Consider the following 20,413-nt stretch of genomic DNA (forward strand, 5'->3'; position numbering starts at 1 on the left):
ATGTATGGGAAAATCTTCTCACATTTGCAAGAAGTGTTTCAAGCCTATTGCATTTTCCAAAATGATTTATAAGTGAGTTGTGATGAAAATGCTAATCACTGGTGTTTCTTCTTAGACCATGTATTTTTTACTGACTGGAGACTGGGTGCTATCGTTCGAGTCAGGAAAACGGATGGTGGAGACATGAGGGTTATCCGAAGTGGTATCACTAATATAATGCATGTGAAGTCATACGATGCCAACACTCAGATTGGTGAGGTTGCCACATTCTTTCATATGTTTGTATTTATTTAACATGGTGGCTTCTTTTCTCTTTAATACTTAATGATTTAGTATAGCTCCTGATGGTTATACATTCCTGTCACCCAGATAGTTAAATAATGTAAGACTTACAATCTGTTCAATTCTGTTAACCCTAAAAGTATTGTTGGGAAAAACACATTTTAAGGACTTTTTCTGTGCTTAAACTGAATGTTGTATTTGGCATGTTGATTTCCAGAAAGAAGCTACTTTGTAGTGTTGGGTCTGAATGTTCTTTTCCTATTTGTTTTCCTTCACAAACTAAACCTATGATTAACCCAGTGGAAATGACCATAACTCACCTCAGGCATTGAAAAAGGCATTGCTTTTTCAGGTTCTAACTACTGTAATCGACCCACACATCCAAATGGCGATTGCAGCCACTTCTGCTTCCCAGTGCCGAATTTCCAGCGCGTGTGTGGTTGCCCGTATGGAATGAGTTTGACTTCTAATCACTTGACATGCCAGGAAGACCCGTCCCGTGAACCACCCATGGAACAGTGTGGCTCCTTTTCCTTTCCCTGTAGCAATGGCAGATGTGTGCCCAGTAACTACCACTGTGATGGAGTAGATGACTGTCATGATAACAGTGATGAGCTCCTATGTGGCCAATTCAGTAAGTAACTTACACACAGAAGATACTTTTTGCGATGAGTAGAACAGAGAGGGGTGGGCCTTTTTTTTTTTTTTTTTTTTAAAGGTTGGGTTATCTCTTTGTGAAAAAATCTTTTAGAATTTCAGATTTTTAATATGTACCCCAAGGCTTTAGGAAGCTAGATAATAAATATCATTAATAGATAATGTTACCAATGATTTCTACTATTGATCTGGACTATATTCACTAACAGTATTTTTTCTCTGACATTGGCTATTCAGATCACCAATACAGTCATGACATCTTGGCAAAGACCTCAAAAAGTCATATCAAAATAAATAGGTTATATAACCTTTAGTATCTGAGAGAATAGTATTTCAGAATAGGTACTTGGAATAATTGCATTTGAAAATTCATGTGCTGTATTCCCTTTCCCCCACTTTGGAGTAAAATAGGGGTGAAATGGTGGTCTTAACATTTATATTTTTCTTTCAATGGTAATCCAGTCTGTAAAGTCTGGGACCTAATGAATGCTATTGCAGAAAACAAAAGCATTCCATTAAAATTAAAAAAAAAAATAGGTAAAGAACAATTGAAATCTAAGAAATCTCTACCAAGGTGAGATCAATAGTAATAATAACCTGTCTTTTTGGAGAGAAAGAAGAGGGTCAGATTTGAAAATAAAAGTGCCCACTTGTACTTTTCTGAAATTTCTAAAATTTTCTCTTTGCTCTATTATCTTTCTGTTTCTAAAAGTACACATTTTTACCCAAATATTTTATCAATTTGCATTTTTCAAATGGCACATTTTAAAGGTTTCTCTAAGTGTGAAATTGTGATTAGAGGAACTAGCTTAGAAGTAAGGGATGGGCCTCAGATCATACCAACTAGAGATTGAATATGGGGCAGATTCCTAAATCTCTCAAAGCCTCAGTTTCCTCATCTGTAAAATGCAGATAATTCTATATACTTCACAGCATTCTTGTGAGGATTAAGAGAGAAAAAATATATATGAAGCATTTAGAAAACTACCTGGTATATGATAATTGCTAAAGAAATGTCCACTAGTGATGATGATGATGATGAGAACGACTTGCACATTTCTTCTTTTTTTTTTTATTAAGTTCAGTTAGCCAACATACTCTTCTTATTTTATACATTGCTCCCATTGGAAAATAAGAACTGGGCCTTTACAAGGTAAGAACTCATTTAACAGGCTGTAAAAACAAATGTCTTCGTGACCAGTTTGTTTTCGTTGTAGATAATTCCTGTGCACCTTCAGCGTTCACCTGTGGCCACGGAGAGTGCATCCCTGCACACTGGAGGTGTGACAAGCAGTATGACTGTGTGGATGGCAGTGATGAGCAGAACTGTCCCTCCCAAGCACCCACTTCCTGCCCTGCTTCCTTCTTCACCTGTGGTAATCATCTGTGTATCCCAAGGAGCTGGCTCTGCGACACGGATAACGATTGTGCAGATGGATCTGATGAAAAGAACTGCCGTAAGTCTCGTGGTTGGTCAGCCTAGTGAATAGATTTGAACAATCAGTGGGCCTCTCACACTTTCCTCTGAGGCTCAGTTTTCATCGTATCGTAGTCACATCGGTTCCATCCGTCAATTCCCATATCCATAGGCTTATAAGAGCAAAGACAAAAGAAGCATAGACTCCTCCTGAGCACTGAGTTAATCCTATGGATGCAAAACGAGGACTGTCTCTGATGTCTAACATCCAGACACAAACTGGGAAAAAAATTCCTCCGCTGACTTTTCATATATTTAAGGCAAATTTGTTTTTTTCTGAATCATATAAATGTTCCGGACATTTGGCTACTGGTTTTTCTTTTCGTTTCATAGAAGCAAAGAGGGGATAAAATACAGAGGCATGGAAAATTAAATTTCCATTAGTACTGTCTGCCTGCTTTTCATCTTGCTAGTTCTGATTTCCTTTAGGTTGCTGTTTGTTTTTGAGTCTGTAATAATGGTTTAGGGTGGAGTTCCCTGGATGAAGGCCTAGTCCTGGTTGCATGACTAGGCAAGTCACTTTTCCTCCGTAGCATTTGGACTTTAAGACCTCTTCTAGCTTTCACATTCTGTGAGTCTATATTTAATACAGCTTCATGTTGTGGATGGGGCGGCCAGCACATCTGACTCTAAGGCTATGTCTCTTCAGCAGGGTGGGACCCTGGTTTCTAGAATTAATTGTTCTGCTTAGACTTTGGATTAAATGCAGTTGTGATCTGTCTGTATACTGTTGCTGCTAGGCATGTGACTCATGCCAACCATGATGCCTAGTTGGGTTCCATTGCTTAGCTTTAGAGTCACAGACTTCAATAATAATCCTGAGGTGTAGTCCAGTCCAAGTTCATGATGCTCACTATGAAAGCATAGTCTGTTTTTCAAAGTGTAGTCACAGATTCTGACTCTCACATACAATCTTTTTATTCCTCTTTCCAAAAACTGTCCTGGCTTTGCGTGCTCTTGCTGGGCTGACTTTGTCAGTGTGGCCGATTTGAAGGAATTTTGAACACACGTACAAATGAGATGACTTGTGTATCTCCTTAGCGTTTTGCAGTTTGGCTCTGGTACACACTGAACAAGAAATAAACTGTTACTTGGTTTTGTTTTTGAATGACATTAGAACTTACAGAGACATGCCTACCTAGTCAGTTTCGTTGTCCTGATCATCGATGTATCGACCTATCTTTTGTCTGTGATGGGGACAAGGACTGTGTTGATGGATCTGATGAAGCTGGTTGTGGTAAGTAGATTGCTTTATTTTTATTCATGATGTTTAAAAATAATCTCCGCGTTTAGTGGTTTTCTCCTTGAGCTAATTTCTAATGCTTTTTTTTTTCATTCTTAGTAATTAATTGCACTGCTTCTCAATTCAAATGTGCCAGTGAGGGTCGGTGTATTAGTAACATATATCATTGTGATGGTGTTTTTGACTGCAGTGATCACTCTGATGAGATAGACTGTTGTAAGTACCATATATCTCCATGTTTCATTTTCCTTAAAAGATTTTATTCATTTTGAGGTGGGGGAGAGTGCGAGCAAGGGGAGTGGCAGAGGCAGAGGGAGAGGGAGAGAGAGAATCTCAGGCAGACTCCATGCTGAGGGTGGAGCCCAGCACAGGGGATAGGTCTCAGGACCCTGAGATCTTGACCTGAGCTGAAATCAAGAGTTGAAGGCTTAACCGACTGAGCCACCCAGGCGCCCCTGCATGTTTCAGTTTTACTAGCATTGATATTACTGCAGGTTTTCTCTAATTTGGATAAACTTTGAAGGGAAGATATCCTGAATTACAAACTATTATCAAGAGAATGCGGTATTGAACATACAGTAAAGTTGACTAGGTATTTCCAAATAATGACTTATAATTTGTGAATCCAGTGATTGTATAAATGGGCACTGTCCAATGGTCCCTTAGGTAGGTTAAATATTCTTAGATATTTTTGTTTTTACTATTAATTTTTCCTAGGATATCCCAAATTAGTGGGTTTCAAGTTTTTGAGGCTTCTTATACATAAAGATGTCTTAATGGTTTCTTTTAAATCTCAATAGAGAGATCAAATCATGGTATACATACGGTGTGAAGTGGTATTTGATATTGACTTGAATGAATTCACTTCAACTATTATTTGTTGAATATCTGCTAAGATGTTCCTTAAAGTAAGAAAAATTATATAACCTAAGAGATAACTGAAGCAAAGTACACAGTTATAAGGGCCTTAGAAATGGTACAGATAAAATTCAATTGAGTTTCACAGAAAAGAAATTCTTTCTAGTCATAGGATTCAAGGAGCACTTCATGGAATATAAATCTGATGGATCTATAATCTCCATGGGCTGGAAACCTATGGTAGATGGGATCTCTTCTTGCTCACTTTTTGTGTTAAATGGATTTTAGACTTTAAAAGATTGTTAGTAAGGTGATCATTTGTTAGAATTAATGGTGTTTTGGATCATAAAAAGTAGGTTTTTATTAGTTTTCCTCTCTAATCAGAAAAAAAGTATTTAAATCTATGGATAAAAAGAAAAGTCAAATAAAATGCTTAATACTTTATAGATGTTTACAACACCCCGAAATTCTTAATCATTGATTTTCCTGGTTCGTGTTGAAAGTATGGAATTCTTCTGTGATAGTTTGTGGTTAAACTGCCAATTGCCACTGACTTGCTGTTGCCTTACAAGGCCCCTGGGAGGAAGCTTGGGTTTACCCCTGTGAGATAGGGAAGCAACTCTTATCTATCCAGGATTGCTCAATGAATAGTGGAAAGTTTACGAAGAAGTAAGGATTTACTGTCACCTTTTGTTTACTTAATGTGTGCTGGTTTCATTGGGTATAGTTTGCTTGAGGGAAAATTAATAACACCCAAATATATGATATTAAACACATGAATTCAAAGTAATAAATTAATGGCTGTTTAAGCTCTATTGAAATGCACTGGTGATTATTTAATAAAGAGGCAGATAAATTTTATTTAATCTGTAATTGAATGAACATTAAAAACATAGGAGACAGAATTTTCTTTTGACCCAGGGACTTGTCAGACACATATAAAGATTTTTCTTTACCACATGTTATTTTAGATTTTAATATTAAATTTGTCATAGTCATTCTCTTAAATGTACCCTTGATCCAAAATCATTTCCTGTGAATCTAGGAGTTACATAAGAAGGATTATGAATTGCATTCACAAGCCCATCTCCCCCATGCATTTCTCTTAGCAACGAGGCCTCCCGGTATGTGCCATCCAGATGAATTTCAGTGCCAAGCAGATGGTGTCTGCATCCCGAAGAGCTGGGAGTGTGATGGGCATCAAGACTGCATCTTTGGATCTGATGAGCACCGTGGCTGTGCCCCCAGGACCTGCCCTCCATCTCATTTCCTGTGTGAAAATGGAAACTGCATCCTCAGAGATTGGCTCTGTGATGGGGACAATGACTGCAGGGATCTGAGTGATGAGAAGGACTGCCCCACGCAGGCCTTTCACTGTCCCAGTTGGCAGTGGCATTGCCCTGGCCATAGCATCTGTGTCAATCTGAGTGCAGTGTGTGATGGCATCTTTGACTGCCCCAATGGGACAGATGAATCCCCACTTTGCAGTAAGTTTCCTGACCACAGTTTAATGGCCTTAAATTCATTCTGAGCACACAGTGGCCTGCTGTGTGCATCACCATTGTCTCAGTGACCATGTAGCTTTAAGGAAGGGATTTTGGTTCCTTTTTGAGTTCAAGTCTGTGTAGGGATAAGCATCCTGGAATTCAAATAAATCACCACTGGATGATATTTCTCATTAAATCCTTTGCACTTGGCTCTGTGTTTTTACTTATTTTTTAGAAAAATGAGACAAAATGAGGCCATTAGATTGTCAATTTTTTGGGGGGGACTGTGGTCCTAAGGTTTTCTAACTTCAGTATTTTCTAATTTCAATCAGAACTTGCCACAAAACAAATGAAGTCCGGGGATTTGTGTTTGCTGTGATTAAAATCCTTTGATTGGCATGTAATCCTAATTGCTGTCCTTTCTTTCTTTCCTTTTTAATCAATGCTCACTCTCAGATGAACCCCGGCCAGGTATGATTGCAAAATATTTTAGATTCTTATGATTTTAAATGGGTTATGTTTGTGCTGAAAATATTCTAATCATTTTGACTGACTTCCCCCTCTGGAGCATGTTTCATATCATGACTCTGAAAAATAAGTTAGAGTATACATGGCACTAGAGGGCATTTGCATCCCAGGCATATGAAGTGACTTTGGGTGGCTTCATGCATTGCTGTTTTGTCCCTGAAAGGAAGGAATGGTGGCATGCTGGTGGATCTGTGCCCTCTAGTGTTCCAGTTGCCTTTCCCTTTCCATTTATTCACTTTCATAGATCTTCTAGCCTTTGCTGTTGAATGTCAAAGTCTTGTCTTCCATTTCTCTATAGGTAGAAGAATGTCAGGAAGCAAGTGGGAAGTCATTTCAGTCTCTTTGCATGCTTTATCAATGACAGTTGTGTTTCTTGGTGCCAGCAATATCTCCTCAGTTTCTCTCACAGCACTAAATGGAGTTATAATAGAGGGTTACAGTGAAGAAAGTGGTTTCAGTCCAGTGATTGTGAAGGACAGTAAGTCCTTGAGCAAATTAGAGCAGACACTGATGAGCCTATGGAGCTCATCCAAGTGAATGCTGCTCTTAGTTCTTACCTGGGTATTACATTTAAGGTAGCATCAGATTGTATGACAAATATTACAATAGAGTGAACCAAAAAAGCAAAGATTCCTGACTTTTCCCCTCTGTGATTCTCTTTCTTTATTCTAGACCAGGATAGCTGCTTAGATTCCAATGGTGGTTGTACTCACCAGTGTGTTCAGGGGCCCTTTGGGGCTCAATGCCTGTGTCCATCAGGATACCTGCTTGCCAATGATTCTAAGACCTGTGAAGACATAGACGAATGTGATGTCCCAGGCTTTTGTAGCCAGCATTGTTTCAATACGAGAGGTTCTTTCCGGTGCTGGTGTGATGACGAATACACGTTAGACACTGACCGAAGGACTTGCAAAGTTACAGGTAATGACTGAACTTGAAAGTGAACTAACTCCAGCCAGTATAACAGTACACTCCAGAGTTTAAGATCAAATGTTGCATGCAGGCATTTGACAACATTGGAGTCAAATGGACTTGAATCCTGGCTGGGTTATGTAACCTCCTTAAACCTGAGTTTGTTATGAGGATTAAATAAGTGAATACTCATAAAGATCTTGACATATTTTGGAAAATAGAGGTTTAAGCATAAATAGATGATTTTCTATTTAAAATAATAGCAATGGTTTTTGTATTATTTAAAAATGATTTCTGTATCACATTTAAGCATCTTCATACAATGCTTAATTGACTCAATTCAACCAATATTAATTCAGTTTCTATAATGTGAAGGTGATTATACTATGTATTAAGATATTGATTTGACTGCTTTAAAAGTGACCAAATAAAGATGGGTAACACAAAATAGACAGTTCCTTTCTTTTTCAAGTAGGAGTGTGGATGGTAGACAGTCCAGGGGATAAAGTTGGGGGTGAAGGCTGTGTGCCATGCTAAAACTTGGCATCATTTATTACTAAAAAGGAAGTGGAGAGGGGATATTGAGAGGTAATTAAAAGTCTCTGCCACAGCTGCAAAACAAAAAGAATTAATTCCCATTATTAGGAAGCCTACATTGTAGGAAGGAAGATAAGCAATATTCAAAAGTAAGTACAAAAATAACAAATAGGGGCGCCTGGGTGGCTCAGTTGGTTAAGCGACTGCCTTCAGCTCAGGTCATGATCCTGGAGTCCCTGGATCGAGTCCCGCGTCGGGCTCCCTGCTCGGCAGGGAGTCTGCTTCTCCCTCTGACCCTTCCCCCTCTCATGTCTCTCTGTCTCATTCTCTCTCTCAAATAAATAAATAAAATCTTTAAAAAAAAAAATAACAAATAGTAACTGGAAAAATGCAAGTATAGTTTGCTCCAGATTGATAGTGCGACGAACATTGGAGTACAATTAAAGGAAGAAAGCTATTTTGGAAAAAGCTTATATATATATATTTTTTTAAGATTTTATTTATTTGAAAGAGAGAGAGAATGAGAGACAGACAGCATGAGAGGGAGGAGGGTCAGAGGGAGAAGCAGACTCCCTGCCAAGCAGGGAGCCCGATGCGGGACTCGATCCCGGGACTCCAGGATCATGACCTGAGCTGAAGGCAGTCGCTTAACCAACTGAGCCACCCAGGCACCCGGAAAAAGCTTATATTAATAAATACTCAAGAAAATCAGCTAACTATTAAGATGAACATGAAATGAATAAATTCTTTTTATAGGGACTTTTGTTTGTTTTCCCTAGTACTATAATTTGGAGTTAAATCTTCCTTCTGTTATCAAAAGTATTGCATCAAGGGGCGGCTGGGTGGCTCAGTCATTAAGCGTCTGCCTTCAGCTCAGGTCATGGTCCCAGGGTCCTGGGATCAAGCCCCACATCGGGCTCCCTGCTCAGTGGTGAGCCTGCTTCTCCCTCCCCCACTCCCCCTACTCGTGTTCCCTCTCTCGCTGTGTCTCCCTCTGTCAAATAAATAAATAAAATCTTTTTTTAAAAAAAGTATTGCATCAAATATTTAAGAGATGTTTTAATTGTGGTTTCTCCCGTGTTCATTGACATTTTTGTATTTTCTTCTTGGACAGGATCTGAAGGTCTCTTGCTACTTGTGGCAAGTCAGAACCAGATTGTTGCTGACAATATCACCTCCCAGGTTCACAATATCTATTCAGTTGTCCGGAATGGTTCTCACATTGTAGCTCTTGATTTTGATTCAATCAGTGGTCGTGTCTTTTGGTCTGATGGAAGTCAGGGTAAAATCTGGAGTGCGTTTCAAAATGGAACAGACAGAAGAGTAGTAAGTACATTTCTGTTGATACTTGGCCTGACTAGTCCCCCTGTCTTGGGTCTAATACTCTTATTCACCAGGGAGAACAGGTCCTACCTCATCCTGGGTAGCTCTCGTATTCCCCTCTGGGCCACATTGCACCCAAGAGGCCTGGAAGTTCGTAACTCCCAATCATGGGTGTTTTAGATAAAAATGTGGCCTCTGAAGGCAGATCCGTGATTCTGAATTCCAGGTCACATGATGCCGAGACTTCACAATTTTCTTTTTCCTAGTGGATGAGAGCAGAGGAAAATACAGGGGAGTTAGGGGTTGTTTTTCCTTAGCTTTAATCTAGTTAGGTTTCTCAGTACCATCTCCCACAGTTTCAGTTTCTTGACCCTTAGTGGTTATGTTTCCTCCGCCCCTTAGGACTTTATTTTATAATTGTTGGCATTTAATCAGTAAAGATATTATTTTGGCATGTGAACATTTTAATAGTTTCGTAGGGTTGCCAGTTTAGCGAATGGATGGAGCTTTTGTTTAAATGCAAAAACTTTAAACAGTAGAGGTATATCCTAGAGTATTCAGTTCTTCGAAATGTAGTATATTTTTCCTGGAAAGCCCTACTGTTGATTTGGTGGTTAGCTACACGGAAGACAAAATTTTCTCATCCTCACAAGCAATCATAGGACAGGTTTAGTTGTTTTATTCTAGATTTTCATATAATTTCAGTGTTTGCATTTATTGTCTTTAGAATTCACTTTTTATTCACTTTTGTCTTTAGATACTTAACAGTGGTGTGACTATGACTGAAAGTATTGTGGTAGATTGGGTAGGTCGCAATCTTTACTGGACAGACTATGCCCTGGAAACAATTGAAGTATCTAAACTGGATGGTAGCCACAGGACTGTGCTGATTAGTAAGAATGTATCAAATCCAAGGGGACTAGCATTAGATCCCAGAATTAGGTAAGACTTTTTTTTTTTAATGATACTGCTGTGACATGGTTATGAGGGAAAAACAGTAGTAACCTGATGTGGCTGATACGTGTGTCTCAAAATTTGAAATGAAACTTTGTTTAAACATCTCTATAGAAATGGTAACCAACCAGGTGTTATTGGTATCCATCCTTTATCTTTTTAGTCTTCTTCATATAGTGCATGAGAGCAATTGGTTGTTCACTTTAAGAACACGTGGGTTCGTTATGATTCATTGATTCATTAGCTTGGTAACACAATTATTGAACTGATCGTTACAGAATTACATAATTAGGTCTGTAATGAATGTACACAATAGTATTCCATAGATGGGCCAGTTTGTAACTTTGATATCTCATGGTTATACAACAACAAAAAAAGCAAGATTTTCCTGCTTTAGTTTCATGTTGTTTATTAGGGTTCCCTTTTATGTCATGTAGGGAAGAAAATGTTTGTCTGCTGGTCCTGAAGGGAAGGAGAAATTTTCCCAGATGCTTTGAAACCTTGGATGGCTTCTTTCCTTGAGTTTACTTAAAATTCTCTAACTTAGATTTTTTTCTGTAGGCTCATGAGTTAGGCAAATTATGCTCAATGGCAATGAAGACTTCCTAGATACTGTAAAGTATTACACACCAGTGATATTTATGATGGATCTCTAATGATGAACAAGTGACTCTTTTATCTTAAAAAATGACAGGGTAGATAAACAAGGCCAGATGGATTTTTCTAGATGAACTATTTGTGGATTGTACAGAAACATGAATAGGCATTGGGACATTTCATTGTCATAATGTTCTGTATGTTTTATGAACATTTTAGAAACACCCAGATGGCTTATGACTGCATTATGATTACAGTTTTACTTTGGGACACTCAGAGGAAATAATAAGCTCTGTACAGACATTCTGAACTGGAGATGATTTATTTTAAGCAGAACATAAAGATGATGTCGTCTTAAAATGGCAGTTATTTTCAGATTGAACTATATCCTTTCCAATTGGTGATGAATTTCTTTTCACAGTGACCATGTGATGTTCTGGTCTGACTGGGGCCATCACCCTCGTATTGAGCGAGCCAGCATGGATGGCAGTCTGCGCATTGTCATTGTCCAGGAGAAGATTTTCTGGCCCAGTGGCATAACTATTGACTACCCCAACAGACTGCTCTACTTTATAGATTCCTATCTTGATTACATAGACTATTGTGATTATAATGGACAGCATCGGAGGCAGGTGATAGCCAGTGATTTGGTAAGTTGGTATTGAGGAAAACTAAACTGAACCCACAAGAGTGGCTTAGTCGAAAGCACATACAGTAACAAGAAAACTAAGAAATTGATTATTGTGTCTTAGACATTACAAGGTCAATCCAGAAAGTGGCAACAGGAGTGAGGGTCAATCCATCTTTTCTAACAGAAAATATTTTTATTCCAGTTCATGAAGATTGTGCCATGTCCAGGAAGGATTAATAGTTTGTGTGATTTAGTTGATCTGTAGATGTTAATCTGTTTCTTCTATGAATCACAGACCTGTACCTCTGAAACAAATAATATATGTTAAAAAAAGAAGAAGAAGAAGAAGATAGCAGGAAGGGAAAAATGAAGGGGGGGACTCGGAGGGGGAGACGAACCATGAGAGACTATGGACTCTGAGAAACAAACTGAGGGTTCTAGAGGAGAGGAGGGGGGGGGATGGGTTAGCCTGGTGATGGGTATTAAAGAGAGTACGTATTGAATGGAGCACTGGGTGTTATACGCAAGCAATGAATCATGGAACACTGCATCAAAAACTAATGGTGTAATGTATGGTGATTAACATAACATAATAAAATAAAAAAAATAAAACAAATTTTAAAAAAGTTTTAAGCAAAAATTAATAATTTATATTTAGATTTCTCAATTAAATCACAGCCTGTTACATATTTCGTATCTTTTATTGGAGTATAATTGATATATTACGCTATATTGGTTTCAGGTGTACAACATATTAATTAGACAATTCTATATGTTAATCAATTTTTATTCAGAAAATTCTGAATTTGTTCTCACAAGTTAAATGGGAAGATACAGAAAATACGTATTTCACCAAAGAGCTGTTACTGACTTCTATTTAAAATTGTCATTGTTGGGGCACCTGGGTGGCTCAGTCGGTTAAGGTCTGACTCTTGATTTCAGCTCAGGTCAGCTCCTGAGATCAAGCCCCATGTCAGGATCCGTGCTCAGCACGAGTCTGCTTGGGTTTCTCTCTCCCCCTTTCCCTCTGCCCCTCCCCCTGCTCTCTCTGCCTCTAAAATAAGTAAGTCTAAAAAATAATAAGAAAATACTACAGTTATCATTGTTGATGGTTCTGTGGCTTTAAGGGACCCTGGCAGGGCCTCCCTACCTTCAGGGAATAGGCATCTAGGCTCTTACCAGATTTACGTGAATCTGTGAGTGGCAGAGATAGAACTGGGTAAAGAGTGGCGATAATGGGCTGGGGGCTAAGGCTTGGGAGTAGGGGATCCCGATAAGTCATCTTACTTTCTGCACTTCAATGTTGCTTTCGTTCGTAAAATGGATGCCCAGAGTAATTACCAGAGTAAAAAGGAAGACTAAATGACACACATAGGTGAAAGAATTTGGGGTGGTATAATGGGATATGTATAGGTCAGCAGTGCATTTTTGCATCTGTCTCTTGACAGTGACTTCCCCATGTCTTTATTAAATAATTAAATGCTAAAGGAAACCATGTTCTTGGGCAGTTATCCTTTTCCTTTTCTATATTATTCACCTTTTTTATTTCTGGGCAAAGTCTCATTGTTCTCTTTGGCTTCACAGATTCTGCGACATCCCTATGCCCTAACTCTCTTTGAAGATTCCGTGTACTGGACTGACCGCTCTACTTATCAGGTTATTCAAGCCAATAAGTGGCATGGTGGGAACCAGTCAGTCATAATTCGTAATGTTCAGCAGCCTCTTGGGGTTGTTGCAGTTCATCCTGTGAAACAACCAGATGGTGAGTGATACAGAGACATCTGCCTGGGAATAGCTTGGAAACCACTTGTTCTGGGAACACTGAGCGTACAGTGTTGCAGACCTATTTGTTTGGGCCGTACATTTTCCTTTCCTCTTTACCAACCACCCCAGTCCTAACCTTTCCATTACTTTTATTTACCACGGTAGACGAAAATCTTGTGTGTAACAGGAGATCTAAATTGTGTCATTTTATTCAGCAGTTGGCTCCTGTCTCTGTGACAGTCTCGGAATCCCAGTTTCTTTGGCTGACAAGTGGGGCATAGACCAGACAGTCCCTTAGATCCTTTCATTGCTGCCACTCTGTGGCTTAGAGCAGCTTATTCTTAGGACTCGTTTATTATGGCACGGCGCCCTGTAGCTGTGCTACAGCCACCCCAAGTCGTCCTAGATGTGTGGTGTGCATGGCTAGGGGATTTAAACATTTGGCATTGGTGGTGTTCTTTCTGGTGGGAAGAGGGATAAGTCGCTTAATCTTCATACAAACAAAACTTGTAGTGCTTTCTCACTATGCCTCAGAATCTGGCCCTTTTTCTTCCTTGAGTCTCCTCTTCCATTTACTCTTGCCACGCTGGACTTCATTTTGCTCCAGAAGCATACCAGGCTACCTCCTACTCTGAACTTTGGTACCAGTTCTTTCTACTGCCTGGAACACCCCTTCTCCAGATTTCTGCTTTAGTTGCTCCTTCAGTGTCATTTAGGATTCTCTCAAATGCTCCTTGGTGGCCCTTGACTGCCCTATCTAAAATAGCTTACCCCTGGGGCGCCTGGGTAGCTCAGTTGGTTAGGCAACTGCCTTCGGCTCAGGTCATGATCCTGGAGTCCCGGGATCGAGTCCCGCATCGGGCTCCCTGCTCGGCAGGGAGTCTGCTTCTCCCTCTGACCTTCCTCCCTCTCATGCTGTCTGTATCTCATTCTCTCTGTCTCAAATAAATAAAATCTTTAAAAATAAATAAATAAATAAATAAAATAAAATAGCTTACCCCTCTCGTAATTCTTTTGCTCTTTACCTACATATCTTGAAATCACATATTTATGAGTTTAAGTCTGTCTCCCTTTGTTAGAATATCTGCCCCATGTTTACAGTATTCTCAGGGCTTAAAATGGTGTTTGGAACATGGTGAACATTTTTTGAGTGAATGAATCTAATGCAGGATATGTAATAAGAACATTAAAGATCTGGAGAACATCCTGTGAGTTTGGGATGCACACAGGATCCCTTATTTATTTTAAAAAGCAGAGACACACAAAGATGTCATCAATAGAAAAATAAAAGATTACTATCTAACCAAAACTTGGACAACAGTGGGTAAGTGTCAAGGTCACAAAGGGAACGTGCACATTGGTTTCATTTAATGTAAAAAGATCTCTTTTAGCTCGGACAAGGAGACACGTATTATTTGGCATCATATTTCTATTACTAAGCTCGGGGTTACTCAGTGGCTATTTGTTCATAGTCTGGTTATAGACAGGATTGTTCTGTGACCTTGGGGAAGTCATTACCCACTTCTTTCTCTTTCGAATTTTGTGTTGAAAGCATAATGCTAGGGAAGAGTAATGTAGTTTAGGGGAAAAAAAAAAGCCAAACTGACAGAGGTAACCTAATGTACTTGTGTCTCTACTGGGCGTCTCTGGGAGGACAGTAACAGCATGACTGTGTGTACATTTTAAAATTTATTTATTTAAATTGAGAGAAATTTGACATATAACATTATATTTTTAGGTGTACAACATGATTTGATATATGTACATATTATGAAATGATCATGACAGTAAGTTCAGTGAATATCCCCCATTATATGAAGTTACAAAATTTTTGTGTATGTGTGTGATGAGAATTTTTAAGATCTACTGTCTTAACGACTTTAAAATATATGATACAGCATTGTTAACTGTAGTCATCATACTGTACATTATATCCTAGGACTTACTTATCTTGTAGTTGGAAGTTTTCACCTTTTGACCACCTTCACCCATTTTGCCCACCGCCTACTCTGTGCATTTGGCAACCGCCAATCTGTTCTATGAGTTTGGTTTTTCTTAGATTTCACATACGAGTGAGATCATGTAGTGTTTGTCTTTCTCTCTCTGACTTATTTCACTTAGTGTATGCTTTCAAGGTCCATCCATGTTGCAAACAGCAAGATTTTCTCCTTTTCATGGCTGAATGATATTAATTGTGTGTGTGTATCACTTTATCAGTTCATTCTGTGCACTTTAATGTGGGAGGTCTTCCATTCACCAATGTTTTCTTCTTTTCTTTTTCTATTACAGGTGAAAATTCATGCACTTCTTCCTCCTGCAGTCATCTATGCTTGCTTTCCTCCCAGAGGCCACACCTTTATTCCTGTGCTTGTCCTTCGGGATGGAGTCTTTCTCATGATTCTGTGACTTGCTTGAAAGGTACAGTATGCCCTTTAAGTGTGCCCTGAAAGTGGAACTTGCCATAGTTTAACAAAGGAATGTCAGCTCTAAGCCACTTGCTAATGGAATGTGGGTTGTGTTCACCGTTCGATTTAGTGAGTACCTGGAGTACGTGCTGTCTGGGGTAATTGACATGAGCACCTCAGCTGTAATATAATTTCTGTATGTGAAGCTCGTATGATGTGTGCATGTGATTCAACAATTCTTAACCTTATATTACCTGGACACAGTGAGGCAAGCTATGAGAATAGGAAGTTCCAAATTCTGCACTTAAGAATTCTTTTTTTTTTAAATATATATATATTTTTTATTCTTATGTTAATCCCCATACATTACATCATTAGTTTTAGATGAACTGTTCCATGATTCATTGTTGCACTTAAGAATTCTCGACACTTGTGTATGGCTTTATTTTTCAGGCTCCTTATCTTGTTGTTATTATAATAGTCAATGATGCATGTCCCAGCATAGGTCTTCTGACACCAATTTCAGTAATTAATATCTGGTTATTTTAAAAATGAAAGTTTTCTTTGGGTGATAGATCATAAGTGACTGAGCAATTTAATCTTCATCTCACCCTAGATAGTTTTGGAAATGTTTGTGGAGAATTATACTAAAGTACTTTAGGGAGTAAGAACAAAAAGGAAAGGGAGAGTCAATCCACCAAAGAGATTTCTGCTGGCGTATGTACTAGATATAATAAAGTCTTTTTAAAAAAATCTATTCACCTTTCGCTTAAAAATCTAGAGAGTTACTCTAAATTCCAGTTCTTTTCATTTCTCAGTGGAGTGAATGTGTTTTGGTACTGACAAAAATGGTTGCAGAGAAGTTAAATTAAATATTTAATGATAAAAAATTCTTAAACTAAGAGAAAATAGAATCCTACTCTAGAGGGAAAGTTAGTTTACAAGTGGAAAATTTATGCTGAATCCAGGAAATTAATGGGTGTTTACAGATTCTGCAGATGTAGGCTTACTGAAAATTGAATTCCATCAAGATATAACATTTTGCAATGATATTTTCATGATGAAAGATTTTAATTATTGGTAATGCTTACAAAGGGATTGGCATTTGCTGTTTTTCTTCAGAGACTTATTATGCACCTAATCCTTGTTGACATTGTTTAATTTAGTGTGTCCTCTGAGTCTTTCAGCAGAAGATTAAATTGGGCTATAGACATTTTGGATACAAAGCATTCTTTCACCACACAAAGATTGTTGAACTGTGCATTGGGGATTGGTGTAATCAATATTACTATCTGATGGTGATTGATATCTAAATAGTACCTTTTGTTGTTTCTAGAATAATTCCACTAGTGATTTTCCATAGTTTGACTTTACTGAGGTGGAATTTTTTTAGTATTTCTCAATTGATCTCTGAGCAGCAATTGGGTAACTTAATGCCAATATATGTTAACTAAAAAAAAGAATTCCACAATTTTTTTTTCAGTAAGAAGCTTAGAAGACTTGTTAACATTTATAGATGAAAATATTTTACTTGATTTACAGGTTAAATAGCTTTTAAAATATTGTTTACTAAGTATCTGGAATATCTTTGGAAGTGCTTATGTGATAAGGTTAAGTGAAAAAGCAGATACTGTTCAGTATTGGCCATAGAAAAATATGCATTAAAAAGGTTTGGAAGGGGCGCCTGGGTGGCTCAGTCGGTTTGGCGTCCGACTCTTGATTTTGACTCCAGTCCGGGTTTCAAGGTTGTGGGATTGAGCCCTGTGTTGGGCTCTGCACTCAGCATGGAGTCTGCTTGAGATTCTCTCTCTCTCTTTCCCTCTGCTCCTCCCTCCCCCACGTGCTCTCTCTTTCTCTCCAAATAAAATAAAATAAATTCTTAAAAAAATAATAAAAAGGTCTGGAAGACACACACATGAGCACCAATAGTGGTTACAGTTGGGTAAGGGAATTATGAGCTATTTCTATTTTTTCCTAATTTTATATTATAGAATTTAAAACTGAGAACTTTCTCTGCATGAAATAGCTTTTTATTCTTTAGAAAAACATGTTCTCCACAATGCCAAAAACAAATAAACAAAAAGCAAACCAAAACATCTCCCCACCATCCTCTACAATAAACAACCTGAGACCCAAAATAGGTTTCTGGCTCAAACTGAGGGACACAAAGAAATTGTTTCAGTGATTATGTGCAACATAAGAAGAAAACACTGCTTGCACACACTGTTGGAAAGTTTGCAGCGCTGATCAGTTAGTGCAAGGTCTGAGTTAAGGAGGACCTTGTTAGGGAGTAATAAATGTTGCTCTTCAATTACATCATCAGTTTCCCATTTCTGACTGCTCTCTACTTCTCTGCTCTGCTAAAACTAATTGTAATGGGATCATGACATAAAGAATAAAAATGAAGAAATGATTTTTTTATTTCAAAAGACTGAGACAGGTGTACCTGGGTGGCTCAGTCGGTTGAGCATCAGCCTTTGGCTCAGGAAATGCTCCCAGAGTTCCAGGATCAAGCCCTGTGCCTGGCTCCCCCACTAAGCAGGGCGCCCACTTCCCTCTCCCCCTCTCTTGCTCTCTCTCTCTCAAATAAATAAACGAAATCTTAAAAAAAGAAAAAAAAAAAAGACTGAGACATGCTGTCCTAGTATGGCTTGAATGTCACTTCCTCCTGAAGTCCTTCCCATACAACCCCAGGTACTTCTGTGCATATTCCTTGATGGCCATTATCATTGGAAATCTAAAGGGTCCACGTACTTGGCCTTGTTCTGTAGACTCTAAGTTCCTTGAGGATTAAGCCTACACCTGATAGATGGTCATTGCCTGTGGCAGACAGTAGCACTCAGTAAATGCTGAGTGAATGACAAGCCCTCCAGTAACCCTTTTTGCTCCTTCTTCAGTCCTGTGTTTTTCACCCATTTGCTCCTTTATAGCTGTATAGTGTCATAAAATCACTCCTTTCTTCTGTCCCACAGAGCACTTTTCATACACTCCCCTATGCCACTTGTCTCAATGGTCAGTCCTGTCTAGCGCTTCCCTGGCATCATCCTTCACCTTGGCTCTCACACCTTCACCAGTGCAGCACTGAATGACACCCCACCCTCTGGTGGATTGCCCATAAATATTCCTGAGTGATCAGCCTTCTCAAATCCAGCAGGAACCATCAGATCAAGGGCCTGAGACACAGCCCTGTGAGGGAATAGTGGCCAAAGGAGTAGATCTGGGTAGGGCTAGAGAGGAGGAACTTCTTAGAAGAATCAAAAAGGCCCATGTTTGATGGATGAGAAATGCAGTTTTTTAGGCCCTAAACGTTGCTTTGGTTGAAAGTTCCTCCAATTAAACAAAAGGAAAATTATACATGTAAAAGAGCAGTATTAGGTTCTGAGTAAGTAAAATTTAAAATTTCCTTGTGAAATTGGGGAACATTTCTTGTTTTTACTGGACAAATGAGCACTTATATAATGAATAAATAATTAAATATCTCAGTATAATTTCAAGGTACATCTGAACTCATAATATAGCTTTCACAGTATATTACTGCAGTTAAATGAAGTTAAGTGGTAATTTGATACTCAATAATTTAGTACCCGGCCTGCACTTTTTGCAGAGTAGTGATTAAGAACCTAAGTTTTGGAGTCTGAGGATCTGGCTGTGTGAGCTTGGTTAAATTGCTTAATTTCTCTGTGCCTCATTTGAAAGTTGGGGGTTGGGGAGGGGTAATGACCTAACAGGGTTATGAGGCTTTAGGGAGATAAAGTAATGAAATAATATTTGGTGCATACTATGTGGCACACATTCCCAATAAATAGGGGCGATTATTTATGGCTATTATATTCAGAAGAGAGGCAATGTGGGGCAGGTGAGAGAGGACAGGCTGGTGAGTTAAACTCTCACATTAGCCCCTGCAAGTTGTATTGGCCTCAGTTGAAAACAACTTTGCAGGTTTATTGGGAAAGACTAAAGCTGTATATTGTAGGGCTTTGTAAAAATACAGCATTAATAGTTGCAATATTACTTTAAATGTTTACTACATTAATAAATGCTAAGTTATTTTTAGTAATAGAAATGCCAGGAACAAGGAAAAGCTAATGAGGTGTTAAAATCAGTAAAGAGCCAGAATAATCCCTTGGAAGGGGCGCCTGGGTAGCTCAGTCGTTAAGCGTCTGCCTTCGCCTCGGGTCCTGATCCCAGGGTTCTGGGATCGAGCCCCGCATCGAGCCCCACATCGGGCTCCCTGCTCAGCGGAGAGTCTGCTGCTCTCTCCCCCACTCCCCCTGCTCGTGTTCCCTCTCTCCCTGTGTCTCTGTCAAATAAATAAAATCTTAAAAAAACACACACAAAATAATCCCTTTGAAGATCTAAAGCTTTCCAGATTATTAAAAGAATGAAAACATCATTTTTAGCAGATGAAAATTATGCAGTGATAATCATTTTAATTTTGCTTACTATGTGATATATCTTATGTAGATGTCTTCATACCACAAAACCCATAGTTCAGTTTTCCTTTTCTGAGATAATTATAAATAAAACCCCATTCTTGAATTTCATCAGTTTAGATTTTTTTGCTAAAAGGACTATAGCTAGGGTAAAGATTATCTTCGAAAAAGGACCTCTTGTTTCCCGTTAAGGAGATTAAGTGAACTGATAGTTTGAATAAGATATTATGAGTTTGTTTAAGTTGCAGTATACAGATACTTTTGAGAACTTTAGAAAATCCTATTTACATATTCATTTATGTATCTATTTTTAAAATTTTTTTAA

General features: G+C 38.6%; 1 protein-coding gene across 1 annotated transcript in view; it reads left to right on the top strand.

The window, feature by feature from the left end:
- LRP2 (LDL receptor related protein 2) overlaps positions 1-20,413 on the top strand; it is a 199,627-nt gene that overhangs the window by 91,833 nt on the left and 87,381 nt on the right. Inside the window, exons 21-32 of the mRNA XM_035008361.1 lie at positions 116-253; positions 635-916; positions 2,157-2,396; positions 3,534-3,653; positions 3,759-3,875; positions 5,627-6,004; positions 7,205-7,453; positions 9,096-9,307; positions 10,062-10,246; positions 11,277-11,505; positions 13,071-13,248; positions 15,540-15,668. Of these exons, the coding sequence (XP_034864252.1) occupies positions 116-253; positions 635-916; positions 2,157-2,396; positions 3,534-3,653; positions 3,759-3,875; positions 5,627-6,004; positions 7,205-7,453; positions 9,096-9,307; positions 10,062-10,246; positions 11,277-11,505; positions 13,071-13,248; positions 15,540-15,668 (2,457 nt within the window). The remainder of the gene's footprint in view (positions 1-115; positions 254-634; positions 917-2,156; positions 2,397-3,533; positions 3,654-3,758; positions 3,876-5,626; positions 6,005-7,204; positions 7,454-9,095; positions 9,308-10,061; positions 10,247-11,276; positions 11,506-13,070; positions 13,249-15,539; positions 15,669-20,413) is intronic.

This window comes from Mirounga leonina, unplaced genomic scaffold, assembly GCF_011800145.1.
Source record: "Mirounga leonina isolate KUSES-001 unplaced genomic scaffold, KU_Mleo_1.0 Mir_151, whole genome shotgun sequence".
NCBI lineage: Eukaryota > Metazoa > Chordata > Mammalia > Carnivora > Phocidae > Mirounga > Mirounga leonina.